The sequence below is a fragment of the Bidens hawaiensis genome, unplaced genomic scaffold (assembly GCF_021521415.1).
Source record: "Bidens hawaiensis isolate Kalapana, Puna unplaced genomic scaffold, B.hawaiensis_p1.1 tig00017761_1, whole genome shotgun sequence".
NCBI classification, from domain to species: Eukaryota; Viridiplantae; Streptophyta; class Magnoliopsida; order Asterales; family Asteraceae; genus Bidens; species Bidens hawaiensis.
In genome coordinates, this window is record NW_027492679.1 from 279,177 (window position 1) to 298,129 (window position 18,953).

Consider the following 18,953-nt stretch of genomic DNA (forward strand, 5'->3'; position numbering starts at 1 on the left):
ATTGTTGAAGTTAATAAAAAATTATGTGTTAAAAAACATTTTATCGTTAGTATGATTAAATTGAGTTTCGTAGTTGATAAAACGTGATCAATGTCATAAAGTACAATATATGTGTTAATGAAATATATTTTCAATTCAACATGTTGTATTCTTTTCCCCTTCATCAAGTTTTGTTCGAAGAGGTTTTATTAGTAAGGTTTTTAATGAGCAACATAATTGATCCAGTAGCACCAATTTATCTTATAGGTCCTGAAATACTTATTTAACATCATCCTAAAACATGTTGTTTATTATTTAAAATACTCAATGCATGTTTTCCCTTAGCTACGGTTTTGTCCCACCAAGTTTTTCTAGCAAGGTTTTTAATCATGCAGCATTATAAGCATATTAAATGATAAGTTAATATCCTCAGAGGACTCAAGACATGAATTTGTTTCATAAATAAAATATGGAGTCCCAGGTTATGTTTATGCAGGATACCCAACAGACTTGCACTGAGATTGTCTATAATTCAAAAACGCTTTCATTTATGAAGATCAATGATCCAACATAACAAGAGGCATGGGGTTTAGACTAAACCAAGGACCAAAAGAGTGACAAGATTATACATGAAGATAATATAACTTGTATAGTTCCGATTGGAGATGACTACATCAAAATCAAGTCAAGTTTTAACGGTAGGAGATTAGCTTCCAAAGACTTAGATATTATGTTCAATTAAGGGAGAGAAACACACACGGTGTACTCTTTTTCCTTAACTAAGTTTTGTCATACCCGGAATTTTTTTAGTAAAGTTTTAACGATGCAGCATAACTAATCCAACAGTATTAGTTTATATCGCTCATGAATAACCAAGCCAGCATTATCCAGTAATATAATGTTGATAGTGCATAATATAAAATGTCTGCTGGGAAGTGTTATGAATGCAAACTATTTTATAGCCTGGCCCAATGTTATGGACTTTATTGGTTTATGTTATGGCAGTTGTGTTAAGTCTCTAATTGATGAATGATTTTCCTCTCCATTTTTCTCTCTGGTTTATTTGAGTTGTTATATAAAAAAAAATATGAAATTATTGTCAGCCTATGGAGATAGTATCAAGGAAAATAATCAATATAATCTCATGAATCATGGCTAGTTAAAGATGGAGATACTATCTCCATAAGTTATGCCTTACATATAATTGTAATTAAATGTAGGGTAACGTTAAAATACAAAGGAAGGTAAAAATGAGAATGATTTGTGATCACACAAAAAACCTTTAAAAATAAATTCAAAATAATCATAAAAAATCATAACTAAAAATATAAATAAAAAACGAAAAAATTTTAAAAAAATAAAAGGTTTCCGCCGTCATTTATGTTTAAAAAATATATAAAAAATAAAAATATTGATGAAAAGACACAATGCCGAGATCAAAGACACAATGACGAAAATGAACAAAAGACACATATATAACTAAAAAATGACACAATATATCACAAAATATAACACAATACCGAACAAAATATAGCACAATGTAGAGTAATATAATAACACAATATAAAGAAAAAAACACAATGTCAAGGAAAAAAGACACAATCAATAACGAAAATAAACACAAAACACAATGATAAACAAAAAGACACAATGATCTTTTTCACACACCATTGTGTCTTTTTTTTTTTTGAAACGAGAAAGACGGTGATTAATTTAAATTACACAATTAACTATTCCATTAATTCCAATTATTTTCTTTAACTTTCCTACTTTATGGTTATAATAGAATTCTCATGATTATATACATTGACTTTCCTACTTTATAATTTAAATTTCAATTTGTCTTCCTAATTAATGTCCATACTAATTGTTTGATTAATTTAAATTTGAATTTATAATTAATGTTTAAGCTTATTTTGACTTTCCCTTTTATTTATCAATTGTTTGACCATATTATTTTTGTTAAAAAAAAATCAATAGTTAAGGCAAATATAATTTTTTAAATACAACAAACGTAACAAATTAAAATACAATTTATTGTCATAACGGAATTCCCATTTTATATACATTGACTTTCTCAGGTAACTATTTCTTAATTTTGTTGCTTAATACAACTTATTCCATTCAAATTTTATACACAATTTGTTTCCTTAATTATTAAATTAATAGACCGATTTTACAAATTAAGTTCATTTGTTTCCTCATTTACTATTTTGACCATATCAATGTTAATTATACAATAACATTTACACATACATAGAACTATTTTGACCATATCAATAAATTTGACTTCCTAATTAATGTCCATACTAATTGTTTGACTAATTTAAATTTGAATTTATAAATAATGTTTATGCTTATTTTGACTTTCCCTTTTATTTATCAATATTTAATTTATTTTCACAGATTATGTTAAATTTAGAAATTATTAAAAATATACTTTACAATTTCAATTTTGTTTCTAAATTTTTAAACGGGTCCCAAGACTTTCCTCATTTACTATTTTGACCATATTCTTTTTGTTATAAAAATAATATCAGGCAAGTATAATTTTTTAAATACAACAAACCTAACAAATTCAAATATAGTTCTAAATGTTTCAACTTATATTGTGATAAGCAATTCAAAAATATTTAAGTTAATTTGGTATTCGAAAATATTTAAGTTAATATTAAAGTTGATTTGAATATTTTTTGACCATCAAGTAAATAAGTTAATCTTGTATATTTTTGGTACAAGTTAATATTCTCTTACAACCCATTATTATGTTATTAAGAGTTACTAATAATGTTGATAATAGTAACCGTAAATTTTTAATGGTCTTTAAGTGAAGCATAATTTATGCATGTTTATACATATAATTGTGTATTTATCAATAATAATAAATTGGAATTTAATTATGTTTTGACCGAAATCAAATAATTAATTTGTATTAATTGTATTAACTTTGCTTCAAGGAAAAGAAAAGACAGTGGACACATTTTGAATTTAAAAAAAACGCATATATATTAGTTGACATTTTGAAGTCAAAATATGACATTTTAAAATTAAAAGTTAGACATTTTAATTCAAACATGGTTTGTTAATTTTTTTTTCAAGATGGTAGGTTACTAACTATCAATTTTTTAAGATGGTAATATTTAATTCAAACATGGTTTGTAATAAATATTTTAAATTGATGTGCAAATAAACACGGGTACTATCTTAGAATAATAAATATTACAGTTATTGATGTGTAATAAACGTCTTAGATAGTCTTTGTTAGTTTTTGTATGTTTTTGTATTTGATTCAAATAATTTATAATTTCTTATAATTCATGTAAAAATATCATTTATTTATAAGTACAACATTTGCATTTCATTAAATTTATATTATGTTGCATATATATTATGTTTTTAAATATGTTTCACCGTGTGTAACACGGGTACCATCCTAAATCAATATTTAAATCCAATTATATGTTTCTTTTAAGAGATATGGATCACTTGAAGCTTGCTAATGTTATGAAAGAAATGACACATTTGGATTTGGAAAATGAAGTTAGTGATAAATGTTTTTCAAGATGGTAATATTTAATTCAAACATGTTTTGTAATAAATATTTTAAATTGATATGCAAATAAACACGGGTACTATCTTAGAGTAATAAATATTACAGTTATTGATGTGTAATAGATGTCTTAGATAAAGTTTATCTTTTGACTCAACATTGAGATAAAAGTTTTGTTGGATCGACATTGTAGAATTGTTTTATTGATTTGGAGACTAATTTCCTTTGTTTGCTTATTATTGTACTAATGATACAAGTTATAAAATATTTTAACTTTTCATTTATCTTTGCTAGTCTTTGAATGTTTTGTATTTGATTCACATAAGTTATGATGTCTTGTAATTCATGTAAAAGTATCATTTATTTATAAATACAAGATTTGCATTTCATTAAATTTATATGATGTTACATATATATTATGTTTTTAAATATGTTCCACCGTATGTAACACGAGTATTATCCTAAATCAATATTGAAATCCAAAAATCTGTTTATTTTAAGAGATTTGGATCACTTGAAGCTTGCTAATGTTATAAAAGAAATGACACATTTAGATTTGGAAAATGATGTTAGTGAGAAGGTAAAATGGTTGTTAGAGTGTGAGAACTATGAGTCAAATTTTGATGATTTTCCAAACTCTTTGGAATCTGAAGATAAAATTTAAGGTAACACAAATAACTTAGTTATGTAGTTGATTACTCTAAATTTTTTACTTTCATTGTTTACTTTGTGTTTTCTATTTAAGTTATTAGTTTAGTTCATAACTAAAAACTTCCAAAAATATACAATAAACTTCTATAATTGTTTATTTTGTTTGTTAAGTTATGAAGGTAATTTGTTTTTTTTGGTGAAATTTTTAAGAAGTTGATGGTTGGTAAATTTGTCTATATTGATTTTGTTATTTATTTATTTTCAACCCGTGTTCATATAAAGTCATTATGATATACGTTAACATTTTTGTTTAATTGTTAATTGAGTTCCATTGTTTGTTTGTTTTTTTTCAGACTTTAGGGCCAGATGATTTTGTTTGAGGACAGGAATTTTGAAGATCATGTTGGTATAAAACTGTTAATATCTAATATTTTCACGACTTTTGTTATAAAATTAGGTTTGTGAAATTAGTAACTGCTTATGTAAACAATGGTATTCTCTATATCTCCAATATAGAGATATATGATATCTTTTTTGGTTGTAAATTTTATGATATCTTATGGTTGTTTATATACACTTTCTTACTTATATAATGTCAACCCTTGTGTAACACGGGTACTATTCTAGTGTATTTAATATGAGAGAGAGGAGGGAAAATTTTGTTAGGTTTAATATAGTGATGACATGTGACATTTATAAAGTTTTATTTATTAAATAGTATATATATATATATCTCTTATTGTAATAGACAACATGTGTTTGATTGCACGCTTCTTCTAATATTGTGTTTGTTTATTATCTTTTTCAAATCATTCTATTTTTGTTACATAGAGGTATTCCGGATAATATTATTTGAAAAAAAAATAATTTTGTTTTTATGATAGTAGGGATAAATATTGACATGATCATGGTCAAAACGGAGAAGAATATCCCAAACCTGATTATATCTTCAATATTGGGTTTCTCCCTATACCTACACCCGAACATGTTTTACCTTTACGGTTTTACCCAGTCAAAACCCGACCCTACTCGAAACCAAAATAAAAAAATCTGGAAAGCCCGGTCAAATAGCCAACGATATCCAAAACTGGTTCCTACCAGACCATGTTTTAACTTTTGTTGACCTTCTGGTTATTACCCGATTACGGTTTCTAAAAATACCAATCACCCTACTGTTGGTTGGAATGTAGTGAGTAATAGATAGCCTGTAATTGGGCCATAATAAATATGGGCCTAATAATTATATCACAGTTTGGGTAAAGAAAGCAACAGTTCTCTTGAACAAGCAAATAGATCAATTCAATTCAATCGATCAGCTGACACACAGCTAGTTCCGATGTCGAGCGAGGGCGAAGATGCGGTTTGTCGGCGAGCTGCAGTGACCGAGTACAGGAAGAAGATGCTTCAGCATAAAGAGCTTGACTCCAGAGTTCGTGTAGGTCAGATTTATTTCCATATGTTCTTTTATTTATATATATGCATCGATTCACTATAACTAGGGCTTGTCGTTTCATCAGTTTATCTGATGTGTCTGTCTAGTTAGATGGTTTTTTTTGCTCATGTGTTGAATGAATTGTTTGTGTATTTATCCAATTTAGGGTTTTAACCTTTAAAGTTTGCTAAAAAAATTTTTGTATGTTTTTTTAGTGTGTAAATAAATAGTATTGAGTATATTGCGTGAATAAAAAACAAGAATTTATAAATTTGAAATTTTGACTTATGTGTTTGGATAAAGAGTGTGACTTTATTGAAATTGAGCTTGTAAGTTTAATATCTCAGAGGGGCATATAATATTTTTACATGATTATGTACTTGAATGCCCCTCGTAAACCTCGTCCAATGTTGAACAACAATTGCAGCAACGGTTTTGGTGTTGCCCTTGTATATGTATGTCATTTCTATGAAAACTAGCAGGTGTAGTTTGGATGGTTTAGTACTTGTACGATCTAACCGGACGAGTAGGCATGGTGATTGGTTGTGTCAAAAGTAGCAATTGGTTTTGTAGTAGGTTCAAACGGTGTCATGATTTTACTTAAATTTTACTTGTTTTTCTGTACGACAACTGATGAGAAGTTGAAAATTAGGACCTGCTTCATTAATCTTCTCTACTAGTATAAAATTTTGGTAGCCTGATCTATTATGTTAAGCATTCATTGTCGTTAAATTTCTCATATGATTTAACATAACAGTACCCTGATCTAGTTCTTGTTTGGAAAGGAAAATTTAGTTTCATCACATTTCCCATCTTTTTTTTGTATAATGCTTTAAGTTCTACTTAAAATATCATTTTAACCATAGCTAATGCTCCACACATATCAAAGAAGTTCATGTTCTTACACGCATAAACCATTTTTTATGTGTTTCCACTCCATAATGGAATTGTTTTACTACATGGTTTTTTTTCACAAGCAATCAAATTTACCTGGCTGTAAATACATTCTGTATCCTATATTTTTTTTCCCATTTCGTTCATGTTTCATGTCCCAGTAAAGTTTCTTGCTTTTCAATTTCTTATCTTTCCTAGGTTATTAGCTGCAAAACTTGAAAAAGAAGGCAGCACGTGCACACGTATCATATTATTACTTTAAACATTTCAGGCTGTAGATTAGCATTGTCTTGGTCTACAAGAACATAGCTTGAACCAAGCAGTTCCATTTTGTTTGTATTTGGTTGCTTTTGTTACTTGGAATACATGTCTACTTGAAGCTAACATTCTCATCAATGACATCTGTCCTTATCGTGACTTAACTGTATCAAAATCTGTGTATGCAGCAAGAGAGTCATTGCGAAGCACAAAAAAGGATTATGCCAAAACCGAAGATGATTTGAAGTCCCTTCAAAGTGTTGGACAAATCATAGGCGAGGTGCTGAGACCTCTGGACAATGAACGATGTAACTAACACCTCCAATATTCTTCTTACTTTTGATTTGATCATACATTACGTTTTCATTTTCACCTTTTTGTTCTAAATCTCAAATAGGCAAACTAATACATTGCATATATATTATTGCAGTGATAGTTAAAGCCAGTAGCGGTCCAAGGTATGTGGTTGGATGTCGCAGTAAAGTGGATAAGGACAAACTAACTGCTGGAACTAGAGTGGTTCTTGACATGACAACTCTCACAATCATGCGAGCACTCCCTCGTGAAGTTAGTTTATGAACTTTTAATCATTTAACAAGTGGTTTATGTTTTATTGTTGTAACTAACACTTTTATAACAATTTAAAGGTTGACCCAGTTGTTTACAACATGCTTCATGAAGACCCTGGGAATGTTAGTTACTCTGCAGTTGGTGGACTGTCAGATCAGATTCGGGAGCTCAGGGAATCCATAGAGTTGCCTTTGATGAACCCAGAGCTCTTTTTAAGGGTGGGCATTAAACCACCCAAGGTACATATTGATAGCTTTAAAAGTTGATTTATATTGACTTTGAGCAATCCGATGCAATTATCATGGAAGCTACAAATGTATATTCATTTATGTGATTAGGGTGTTCTTCTTTATGGACCTCCTGGTACTGGCAAGACATTACTAGCTAGAGCAATTGCTAGCAATATAGATGCCAATTTCTTAAAGGTACTTTTCATTTATATATAAATTATTCTTTTAAATTTGAATTTAAATTATGTGCAAAACTTAATACAGGTTGTGTCAAGTGCCATTATTGACAAGTACATCGGTGAGAGTGCAAGACTAATCAGGGAAATGTTCAGTTATGCTCGTGATCACCAAGTACTGCTTCCATTGTCATTTTATAGTACTACATAACTTTCTTAGATACATTGTTATTTTTTTTTATTTTAGCAAGTGTCATGATTGTTGGTTATTTCAGCCCTGCATCATATTTATGGATGAGATTGATGCCATTGGTGGGCGTCGTTTTAGTGAGGGCACGAGTGCTGACCGTGAAATTCAAAGAACACTCATGGAGTTGCTAAATCAGCTTGATGGATTTGATCAGCTTGGAAAGGTTTGATATAAATTCAGTCTCAAATGCTTGTTCCATATTCCTGTAAACGGGGGTGTGTGCATGGAATTGGTTTTGGGCTCAAATCGAACCAAAAACCGAAAACCGTCCGCTTTGGTTTTGGTTTTACTGTTTGGGCTTGAAATTGTTGTGTAAGAAAGAGTAAGGGCCAAAATAATGAAATTTGGGCTTAAATCTTTTTTGTTAATTAGTGATTTTATTACATTTGTCACTTGTGCTAAATTATTTGGGTTATACTGTTTATTAGATTCTTATAAATTACCTAGCATTCAAAATTTAAAATAAAAATCCATACATTTGGTTCGGTTTTAGTTACATGCAAAATCGAAAATAAACTAAAATTCCGGTTTCTACAAATCCATAAAACCAAACCGTTGATTTTTGTTTGAGCTTGGTTATTTTGGTTCGTTTTTTGGGTACGGATCGGGTTTTTCGGTTTCATGGGCACCCCCCAACTTATGAGTTGAACTTGTCTGAAGTCGGATTGACCTGCAATTGTAATTATAACTTCTAAACATGAATACAAACAATTTGTTATGTCAATAATAATTTGATTTAGTAAGTTATATTAAAATGACACATAACCTGAGTTTTGATCCATACACAAGTAAATGGGTCTGAAACTTCCACCTCTAGATAGTGGTTTAAATTTGATTGATATATCTAAACACATCTATTAATTAAAACTATAAACAACCTTCATGATCTAATGGATGTTTTACAGGTAAAAATGATAATGGCTACAAACCGACCTGATGTGCTGGACCCGGCGCTTCTTCGTCCAGGTCGACTGGATAGGAAAATAGAGATCCCACTGCCAAACGAGCAGTCAAGAATGGAAATCCTTAAAATCCATGCTGCAGGGATTGCTAAACACGGTGAAATTGATTACGAGGCAGTTGTCAAGCTTGCTGAGGTAAACCAACCCCCCCCCCCCCCGGTCAGTTTTAACAAAATATGTTATTGTTTACTTGATGAAATTCTGACTTATGGTGTTTGTTTCAGGGGTTTAATGGAGCCGATCTTCGTAATGTGTGCACTGAAGCTGGTATGTCTGCAATCCGTGCAGAGAGAGATTATGTTATCCACGAAGATTTCATGAAGGTAATTGATATTTCAGGAAAACAATAGAATGGATATTGTTTCATTAAGGTTATTTAACGATTGTGTTTTGAAAATGTTTTTAGGCGGTGAGGAAACTGAACGAGGCAAAGAAGCTGGAGTCGAGTGCTCACTACAGTGCTGATTTTGGGAAAGAATAGAGCTGTATCTGGTTGTTACACTTTGCTGGGACAGATGTATGTTTGGATTTGGAATTAGCTTGTTATGATTTGCTTCTAATGTGGGGTAAGAGAGTTGTTTCTATTCGAAGTGCATGTGAAGCAATCATAGTTGTCGTCTTGAGAGATCCCCGGAACACAAAAGGATTGTGGTGTCTTGACAGTTTAAATTTCGTACTTGGGTTATTTTCTCGTTTAAGCTATTCGTTCAATCAGTTTAAAATTGCTATCCCGTTTAATGATAAAAAAACATGATATAAATCGCTTGTAGTCTCTTTTAAGCTGTTTGTTGCACACAAAAACACACACATGCACATTAGTTAAGGCAATAAATCACTTGCAAAAACGTCAAATCCTTCAAAACACGTATGTTCTCTTCATTATTACACGCTCTTGCAACTCTTCACGTAAGTGCATCGTCGCAACTTTTTTACAATTAGTTTCACTAATCAATTTTTTTGTACCAGATGAAACTAGTTATAAAATTTTGAATTAACTTATTGTAAAAACATATATATATAAGTCAAAAAAACACATGGCGTACAAGAAGTTAAATCATCCCAGTCAAACTGAAAAATAAATAAATAATATACTCAATGAACCCAGCTTTTCAAATGTTTCCGCCCTTGTGCAAGAGCTAAACACCCATCGCTACATCGACTAAAGGCGGTTTGGATGAACATGGATGGAGCAAGTAAATCATGTTTGAAAAGGCTAACATGTGATATAAATGTAAATAATAAAAATAAGAGAAAATCATGAACTTTCGATCCTGCCATGTCAAGAAAAAGAAATTCTCCCTAGCTATGACAAATGTGATAAGTATGTATATATCTATAGTATTATTTGTTTATTCGCATAATGCGTTTGTGAATGCATCATCTACACATTATCACCTTTCACTCGCTTATTATCAGACTCTACGTTATTTTATAATAAATGTAGATAATATGCTGCATAAATTTACTATGATCAACCTCGTGTATCACTTCATCTTTTTTTAGGCAACTGTTGCACAAATGACTAATCAATATTGAAACAAATATAAGGTATATTTTATAATTTGATCACGCGACATGGATTATTAGTCTATTATTTGTCTTTCTGTTAGATAATTTGGTTCCCCAAATAGACAATTTAGGAGCTGGAACAATTTGTTCGGCTTATTCGAGAGGATTACCATTTACAACCTGCATGTGATGTTACGGAATATAAAGAATCCACATTCGAGAAGGCTATGCATGACACGCATGTTGCCTATTACACTTAGTAAGGTACGTGGTTTATGTTCGATGATCCTGAAACACAATTCGCCAAAGATCTAGAGGACGATAAAGGACGGGTGATGAACACAGAAGACTTCTACTTCAGTGGGATGCTATGTTTTGACATATTGCATACCTAGAGTGTTATAAGTGCACAATGGAATTTTGGGGTGTACCATTCACGGATTAGTCGTGCGATGATTTTAAATGTTTTGAGTTATTAATACTACAAAACTCAAATGTTTGTTAAATTTTTTCACAATATACAAACGTTGTTCTGCTTGCCCACGATAAATAAAACCCTTCGTGTTTTATGAGTATATAGCACATGAAAATAACAAAAGTCTAGCAAAAATCTAACCCGTTTTCAAATAAACGAGTAGACATCTTATCGCGATATCTATAAATTTGTTCTGGGCAATTATTTATACATTACCAGTGACGCATAAAGCGTAACTATTTCAAATGCAAGTTCCAGAATCAAAGAAAAAGTTGTTTATATAACTGAAGGTGAATGTCTTATCAGATTTGCACATGTTTCACAGCACATAATCTGTTAAAACACATACATCTCCCCAGAAAAATGCTAAAAGTCAGTGCCACTCTAAACAGTCCAATGCTTGTTGGTGAACTTGTTTGTCCCCAGCTGCCACTACATTAAAACCTGGAAACATATGACAACACAACCAAAATAATACCAAATCAATCAAAAATTTCCACATCTAGTTTAAATAATATAACCCATTTATTTACCTTTTTATAAAAAAAAAAGTTTAACAAATATACAGAGAGAAAACACATTTTGATACTTTTTCCTTTCTAAAACAACCCATTCCAACAATCCAACCCGAACCACTTTGCTCAAAATTTGTTTTGACGCAAACCAAACTTATACCTTTACAAACAACCTGGTTGATCCATACACTTATCAAGCCACTCATTTAGCCAAGGCTTACTTTTTACCAAATTAAAAAAACGCAAAGGCACTGGAGAAATAGAGTAATATTACTTGTAGCTTGTGAGTTGGGAGACGCCTCCCATCTAAGGTGGTCCCCCTTCCAGTCACTTATTACTCCACCAGCCCCTTCTATTACAGGTATCAATGAAAGGAAGTCATATGGCTGAAAAACATCATCAACGTTAAATCAATAAAATGGTACCATAATATACAATGTGTGTATGAGTAATCTCTTTTATTCCTTTATAGAATTGAGAATGTTCTAAGCTGATTGTACATAATGATGTGAAGATCTCACCTTGAGACCAGACTCGACTACAAGATCCACGTGCCCAGAAGCCAGAAGCGCGTATGCATAACAGTCACATCCATATAACGGTACTTTAACCTGAATCATAAGTATTAGAAGTTGTTTGAACATGATCAATTGTGTCCAGTTGGCGGGCTGAATCGTTAAACATGCACACGACACATAAACTTATATATACTTATTTGTGTCATAAACATCACCTATAACTCAGACACACTTAAAATCTTGTAACCTGAGCACAACCCAATAACCCATTTAATTGAATGAGTCAAATGGGTTGACAGGTTGTAAATATGCTAAACGAATTGAAGAGTAACCTGAGCACAGCCCGTTTAACCCATTTACCTGAATGAGTCAATTGGGTTGACGGTAAACATGTTAGACGAATTAGAGAGTTGTAATAAACGGGTCATAAAACTAAAAATTGAAATTGAAAATCATAAATTGAAAACTAAAAATGAATAATGAATTGATTATTATACATTTGAGTTTAAATGTTTTGATAACACTATTTATTAAATTCTTATAAATTACATAAAGCTAAAAATTGAAAATGAAAATCATAAATTCAATTTGGTTAGGTTTTTTTCAAATATTATTACATGCAAAAGCGAAACCGAACTGAAAGTTTGGATTTTATGGAAACGAAAAACCAAACCGCCAGTCTGTGTTTGGGTTATTTCGGTTACGGGTTGGTTTTCTAGGTTTCATGCACAACCTATAGTCATAACTATCCAATGGATTGGCAGGTTGGCATGCCTAATTAAATTAGTTAAATGAGCCAACCCGAGCACGGCCCATCCTTGTCAAAATTGATACCCTAACCGGGTTTCTTCAAACACCACAACATAAAAAAACAAAAAAAAAAACAAAAAACCTACTAAAAACGGTTTACCCCAGGATTCGGTGATGCATGAGAATGTAAGTAACAATAACCCCAAACACAGTTTTTAGTACTTGAAAAATTAAGATCAGTTTCATATTATTGAAAGCAGCTCAACGGACCTTGTCTCTAACTCTAGCAAAGGCCACTTCAGTATCTCCAGTAAATAGATGTGGACTAGTCGTATACCTAAGTAGAAAAGGAAGATATAAGAATAAAACCAAACCCATACAAGATGTGAAAATTCATATTACAATAAAACAATTTCAATTTTAAACTAATAAGACTGTTGGAATGATTCATACAGATAAGCCTGTGAAAGCTTTGGACAGCTGCGAGTGGATATTTCTTCTCCATTTAGTCTAGTAGTTCTTCCAGTTATACCTACCCATCTTTCTCGTAAAATGGGCTGATCTATTATGCCAAGAATCTGATATCAATCAAGAATATATCAATAACATACACAGAATTTAATATAACATTCAGATGATTATACCCTATCAGAAGTTTTACAGAATAATTTACATCATCATTCATACCGGTTTACCTCTTTCCAGTAATGCAATGAGGGTGCCAAACAAAGGCTTCCCTGATTAACACAAAAGCAACCACTTTGAATCGGTTTTGAAATAGATGGCTAATAGTTTCATAAGAAATCTAGCAAAAGATTACCTGTGATAAAGCTCTTGGTTCCGTCTATAGGATCTAAAACCCATACATAATCTGCAGATTGCTCTTTACATTGCCAGCCGTTCTCCTCTCCAAAACTGCAATTGTTTATTGTTTAAGCCTTTTTTCCTTTTAAATATGAGCAGCAAGATGAACTACTTGGGATATTCATACAAGTATTAAGACATCAAATACAAAGTTTTGTCTTTTCTTGTTTCTACAGAGTTTTTTAGTTACAAATAAGGATGAGGAAGTCAGGAAACAAGACTTCCAACAAAAAGTCAACTATTTGTTCCATTTAAAACACCTAAATATAACAAGCATTCGATTAGTTATGTATGACCATAATGCTTTAAAACCATGATGCCAATAAAGATACACAAAGCTCTAATCACTAAATTTATCAATCACTTAACATAATGTGAGAAACCAAGATTCCGGTTTGAATTGGTCAATCTACATTGCATCAGAAGCAATTGTATCAAAATCATTAATAGCATAAAGGTTCTAGGCTTTCCACAGTTAAGAAACACGCATAAAACCCTATGATACCTTGGATGCTCATTCATTTAATGAGAAAACAAAGCAAGATTCTTTTTTAAATTGGTTAACAAGCATTGCAACAGAAACAATGATATGAAATCTTTAAAAGCATAAGAATTTTAGGCTTTCCATAGTTAAAAAGTTCATTCATTTTATGAATAACAAAGCAAGACTCTAATTTTAAAACAATTAATCCACATTGTATTATAACTAGCAATACCATCAAAATCATCAATAAAATATAAGAATTTATCCTTCAACATTCATCGAATTATAAGAAAAAAAAAGCCAAAATTGGAATCCAAATGAGATAAGTTACATGGCATGAGAAGGCAAATTGTGTTGCAATATAGAAATCAGTGCTTCTTCTGCAGCTCTATCCGCTATTGTCACCGGACCTTAAAAAACAATCATAAAAATAAAAAAAATAACAACATACCCAGAAACCACCCTAAAAAAGCACAACAATTAAATTTAATAAAATGAACTAACTTTGATCTTCCTTATCAAGAATGTCAAATCTCTTGCGGAAATAGTTGCGGATGACGTCACCGGCGGCGTCGGCTAATTTGTGGGCGACTGAGGCAAAGTGGTCAAGGTCAGAATTGGTAAGGTTGAGGTTGGCATTGGAGAGTCATGGAGATGGAACTAGGGTTGTTGTTGTAAATGATGAAGGCTTGAAATTTGGAGAGTGAGAACGATTTAGAGAGACCAAGTGAGATTGTGATTGAGATATATTATATCTATATATCATACCCAAAGGCCAAAACCCACCAGTACGCGCACCACTTTCTTTTTATTTTAATATATATTTTAGATCTGAACCACTAATATGCCACTTCTCGCCGGAGATTCAAATTGATGGAAGCAAACAGTCGCCGGCGAATATTGATCTCCCCATAAATCGAAACGTAGTGCAGACTGTTCAGTTACCGCAAGCAATCGAAGATGAACGCTCTGAAACTTCATATCGATTACATCTGAAACCATGGCGGTTGAAAGATTATGGTGAGGTTTCCGTCGATTGATTTTAAGAAATCAAGAGTGTTTTTTATTTAGTAGATTTAAAGGGCCCACATCTACCCGTTTGTCTCACGTTTGCATAACCAAACTTTTTAACCAGACTTGGGCGCCACAACGGCAAAGTCTGCCACCTGTATTCGGACCTCGGGCAACTATCCCCGTTGTGGATGCTCTTATGTTGATTTTTGCTCTGTTACAAAAATTGATCCCACACACAAGTTTTAGCGAGAGAGCTAAACCCACGAGCTTTTTGAACAACCTTACTTGTGAAATGTCAACACTTTGATTAATATAACAAGTTGTTTTATTTTTCAACTTTGAATATGGTTATCAATGAGTATACAATGACCTTTTTACTCCGAGTTTAGAGAATTTTTAAGGAACGGATGACTAACTGTCTATCACTAATGTTCGGACCTTTTTTGGTTATGATGAAGCGGTTATTACTTAAATTTTTACCAGTAATCCAATCATGCAAAACAGATTTGACCTATTTTATTGTTGAAAAGGTATAAGTAGCCAATTATATGTTTAAATGGTTAGTATGTTAAAAGGGTTGTAGGTTATGTTAAATAGTTATGGGCTTATAGAATAAATGATATGAACTAAACAAGTTATTATTTTAAGTTTAAATATGGCTTAAAATTTGTTGTCTTCAATGTAAAGGTTTCTACCAGTGTAATGTCAAAATACACAAATATAAAACATTTTTTTTTGGTACATACTCGGTAAAACCAATTTCCTATTCCCATTTATTCATCCGTCAGAATAACACATTATTGTAACTATTTAGAGAGGTAATTGAGACATGAGCTCAAAAACCTAAAATTGGACTCACTTTGGTTCTCTTAAAAAAGTTTTAAAAATATAAAATTACTTAAAAGATAAGATAAATCGGAAGCACAATAAATTTTGTGTATATAAAACATAAAGGCACTAAACACACTTTGACATCTGTCTAGTATATAATCAAAAGTGATTATAACTGGGAGAGCAAAGGTTCCTCCATTTTAGAGTACTTAAAATTCAATTAATTATCAGGTAAATCAAAATACTTAAATAAAATTATTGTCACTAACTAATAAACTAAAGCAAATATTCAGAAAATAAAAGTTGAACTAAATATAAAGAAAGCAAAAAGATTTCAAACTTGATATTACGGCCTTATAGGCTACAAAACAGTACATAGGCCTACTTACTAGAACGTGCAAACAAAACATAAAAGCGTAACACTGAAGTACTTAAAAAACCAACATTTATTCAAGGAAAAGCTTATGACCTATCTTGTATGATGCATAGGCATCAATACATGCATACTCCACTTGATTTTCAGCAAGCACTCTCGCCTCCCAATTGCTCTTGATCTCATGCATAGGCTTCTCCATGTGCAGACTCGCTACATCCCTTGCAAGATGTTTCAATCCCGGCTTCCTATAGTTCATCGTAGGCCACTTCTTGATAGTCGCCGAACGAATATCTGCGCTTTTAGCACAATCCAATCCATACTCATTCTTGATCTTTGCTATATCGTCTTCAACTTCAACCCCAACAAAAGTGAACCTTAAATAGATCAAATTGTTGTCACTATTGTCACTAACTATAACTTTAATTTATTAATATCCTAACAAATATGTTTTCGGTATTGAAAAAATGAAATAACATATAAAAACAAGCACTGTTATTTCTATATAAAAAATAAGTTGTAGTTGACAAAAGTGCATACGTGTAGCTCGTAATCTAAATATATATACCTGGAGTTGAGAAGAAAACGCTTAAGAGACTGTGGAAACTCATCCATGTAGAATAGTTGAAGGATGAGACATTTGGTGTCAATGCAAAGTTGAAGAGTGGCTGCTTTATTGGTGATGAATGGTGATGTGGGAGAGAGCAATTCAACATCAAGACCAACAACTACCATTGGATCATTGGAATGGATCAACATAATATCTTTAACCCATTTCTCGGTGACAATAGCTTTGTTGGTGACGATTGTCTCGATTGTTTTACCGTCGTAGTTGACATGATACTTGGAGGATGTTGTGTCGATAGTTACGGCCCGGATGGTGCTAGGTGATGCCATGGCAACTCTTTGATATATTTGCAAAGAAGAAAGTGATAACTGATAACTAAAGTCATGAGTTGGTTTAAAATTTATACAAGATAATTTTGTAACTTCCGAAGCTTTGGTACTTCCACATGAGTCCTTTCAGTCGCTAGACCTTTCTGGTTCAAGTTCCATTGATATTCAAAATTACTTTTAATGTTCTTAATTGTTTGCCGTCGTTCAAAAAACAATTGAAATTTTACTATGATTTATTGTTATTGTCCTTAAATTAATTACAATAAAGTTATTCACTTTTGCTTCAATTTAAAACTATAGACTCATTAAAAAAGCGTAATACAATAATTAATGGATTATTAATAACGATAACTATTACTCCCTCCGTCCCATTATAAGTGTCTTAGTTTGATTTTTTAAGTCTTTCTTGTTTAACTTTGACCGACAATATTTTTGCTTGTGTTATATAATACTTGATGTAAAATATATGAATGGATTAGGTATTAAATGTAGTTTACATTGATATAATTTTCATCAAATATTATATGACACAAACAAAAAATTTTACGGTCAAGGTTGCAAAAGAAAGACTTGAGAAATCAAACTAGGACACTTATAATGGGACGGAGGGAGTATATACTTTTGCTTCCATTTAAAGCTATACTTAAAAAGTTTATATGAAAACGTAAAGTAATTTAGACGGTGCGTTGTGGTCCATTCATGATTCATCATCAGCGCCGCGAGTGGCAGGCGCGAGCCATGTAGGTGGCGAACACTGTCACACCCCGCCAAAGCGGAAACGCGGACGTATGACGTCATGTATACCGTAAGCTTATGATTATCGCCAACATACATATATTACGATACCAATATTTTTTTGAAAATAACATTTACAAACCAATATATGTTTTCAAGCAAAATTAGTTGAACACAAAAACAAATTTCTCGTATGTGACCCTAAACATCGATAGGGTTATACAAGCAAAATCCCACCATAAAGGTATCCTAATTATGCATTGAGGTCTCGTCTTCATGATTCTTTATGAGCGTTGTTAATTCCCTGAAAAACATACGTTTAAAAAAAGTCAACACAATGGTTGGTGAGTTCACATGTTTTGAGGCCCGATATGAAATCACGTTATTCATAAAACATTGAATCAGATCAAAAAAAAGTATACGATAATCTGTGAAACAAAATATGATGATCCTTCGTAGAGTAGCTAAATCTACGAATTAATATGACGAACCCGACCTGAGCCTATAACCAAACAACGACTTATATCATTTTTGCGATGTTCAAATATCAAAGATGGAATATAGGCACTTTGTTTCGATGCAATATCGGAGGTTCGCGCGACTAACCTAACAGTAGGGGGAAATGTCAACGTCAATAGTACTATTCGTATATTCTTGTGGCTAACTCTATTAGCTAATGGTTATAGTATGCAAGCAAGGGGCTTATAGCACTACATAGTTCAACTCATTTTCGTATAAGAATTAAGTGTTTTGTTTCTAATTATCGTATATAAAAGCAGTTGTGTATCCCCCCTCCCCCGAGGATTAATAAATTAGTAAACAGAGTGTAGTGAAACTCACCTGCTGAGTCTAGTTTTGTACAGGCTAGTAATTTGATTAAGTCCAGTTCCCGTGACCTTTTAGAGTCCTAAGCGCGAAAGTCCACGTTTATAAAAAATACTAGTATGTACAACATCAAAAGTTATACTAGTAATTTGATCTAGTTTTGTACACGCTAGTAATTTGGTAAAAGCAATCGACACAAACAAATTAATGA

At 31.8% G+C, this 18,953-nt stretch overlaps 3 protein-coding genes across 3 annotated transcripts; 1 reads left to right on the forward strand and 2 right to left on the reverse strand.

Annotated features, from left to right (window-relative positions):
- Window positions 1-5,480: 5,480 nt before the first annotated feature.
- Window positions 5,481-9,674, forward strand: LOC143554572 (26S proteasome regulatory subunit S10B homolog B-like). Its single transcript, XM_077044293.1, has 10 exons — window positions 5,481-5,619; window positions 6,953-7,072; window positions 7,195-7,331; window positions 7,412-7,573; window positions 7,673-7,759; window positions 7,829-7,915; window positions 8,016-8,153; window positions 8,896-9,087; window positions 9,177-9,275; window positions 9,359-9,674. Exons 1-10 carry the CDS (start codon window positions 5,517-5,519, stop codon window positions 9,431-9,433), a joined length of 1,200 nt encoding a protein of 399 aa, XP_076900408.1. The 5' UTR covers window positions 5,481-5,516; the 3' UTR covers window positions 9,434-9,674.
- Window positions 9,675-11,065: 1,391 nt separating this feature from the next.
- On the reverse strand, window positions 11,066-15,069 carry LOC143554559 (bifunctional phosphatase IMPL2, chloroplastic-like). The gene is made up of 10 exons (XM_077044283.1): window positions 14,953-15,069; window positions 14,572-14,713; window positions 14,399-14,477; window positions 13,540-13,634; window positions 13,407-13,456; window positions 13,173-13,297; window positions 12,990-13,056; window positions 11,973-12,062; window positions 11,726-11,837; window positions 11,066-11,380 (listed from the first exon to the last, which is right to left on the reverse strand). The coding sequence occupies exons 1-10, from the start codon at window positions 15,067-15,069 to the stop codon at window positions 11,310-11,312; spliced, it is 948 nt and encodes a 315-aa protein (XP_076900398.1). The 3' UTR covers window positions 11,066-11,309.
- Window positions 15,070-16,169: 1,100 nt separating this feature from the next.
- On the reverse strand, window positions 16,170-17,224 carry LOC143554561 (3'-5' exonuclease-like). Its single transcript, XM_077044285.1, has 2 exons — window positions 16,854-17,224; window positions 16,170-16,662 (listed from the first exon to the last, which is right to left on the reverse strand). The coding sequence occupies exons 1-2, from the start codon at window positions 17,180-17,182 to the stop codon at window positions 16,359-16,361; spliced, it is 633 nt and encodes a 210-aa protein (XP_076900400.1). The 5' UTR covers window positions 17,183-17,224; the 3' UTR covers window positions 16,170-16,358.
- Window positions 17,225-18,953: the final 1,729 nt, after the last annotated feature.

What these genes read in the sequence shown, in the direction of transcription:
- LOC143554559 (XM_077044283.1), bottom strand. Translation starts at nt 15,069, where the DNA reads ATGGTTTCAGATGTAATCGATATGAAGTTTCAGAGCGTTCATCTTCGA. An exon ending in AACCAAGAGCTTTATCACAG is followed by an intron (nt 13,457 to 13,539) that starts GTAATCTTTTGC and finishes TGTGTTAATCAG; the next exon opens with GGAAGCCTTTGTTTGGCACC. An exon ending in TACTGGAAAGAGGTAAACCG is followed by an intron (nt 13,298 to 13,406) that starts GTATGAATGATG and finishes GATTGATATCAG; the next exon opens with ATTCTTGGCATAATAGATCA.
- LOC143554572 (XM_077044293.1), top strand. Translation starts at nt 5,517, where the DNA reads ATGTCGAGCGAGGGCGAAGATGCGGTTTGTCGGCGAGCTGCAGTGACC. An exon ending in GATTTGATCAGCTTGGAAAG is followed by an intron (nt 8,154 to 8,895) that starts GTTTGATATAAA and finishes GATGTTTTACAG; the next exon opens with GTAAAAATGATAATGGCTAC. An exon ending in TCCACGAAGATTTCATGAAG is followed by an intron (nt 9,276 to 9,358) that starts GTAATTGATATT and finishes AAATGTTTTTAG; the next exon opens with GCGGTGAGGAAACTGAACGA.
- LOC143554561 (XM_077044285.1), bottom strand. Translation starts at nt 17,182, where the DNA reads ATGGCATCACCTAGCACCATCCGGGCCGTAACTATCGACACAACATCC. An exon ending in CGTTTTCTTCTCAACTCCAG is followed by an intron (nt 16,663 to 16,853) that starts GTATATATATTT and finishes GATCTATTTAAG; the next exon opens with GTTCACTTTTGTTGGGGTTG.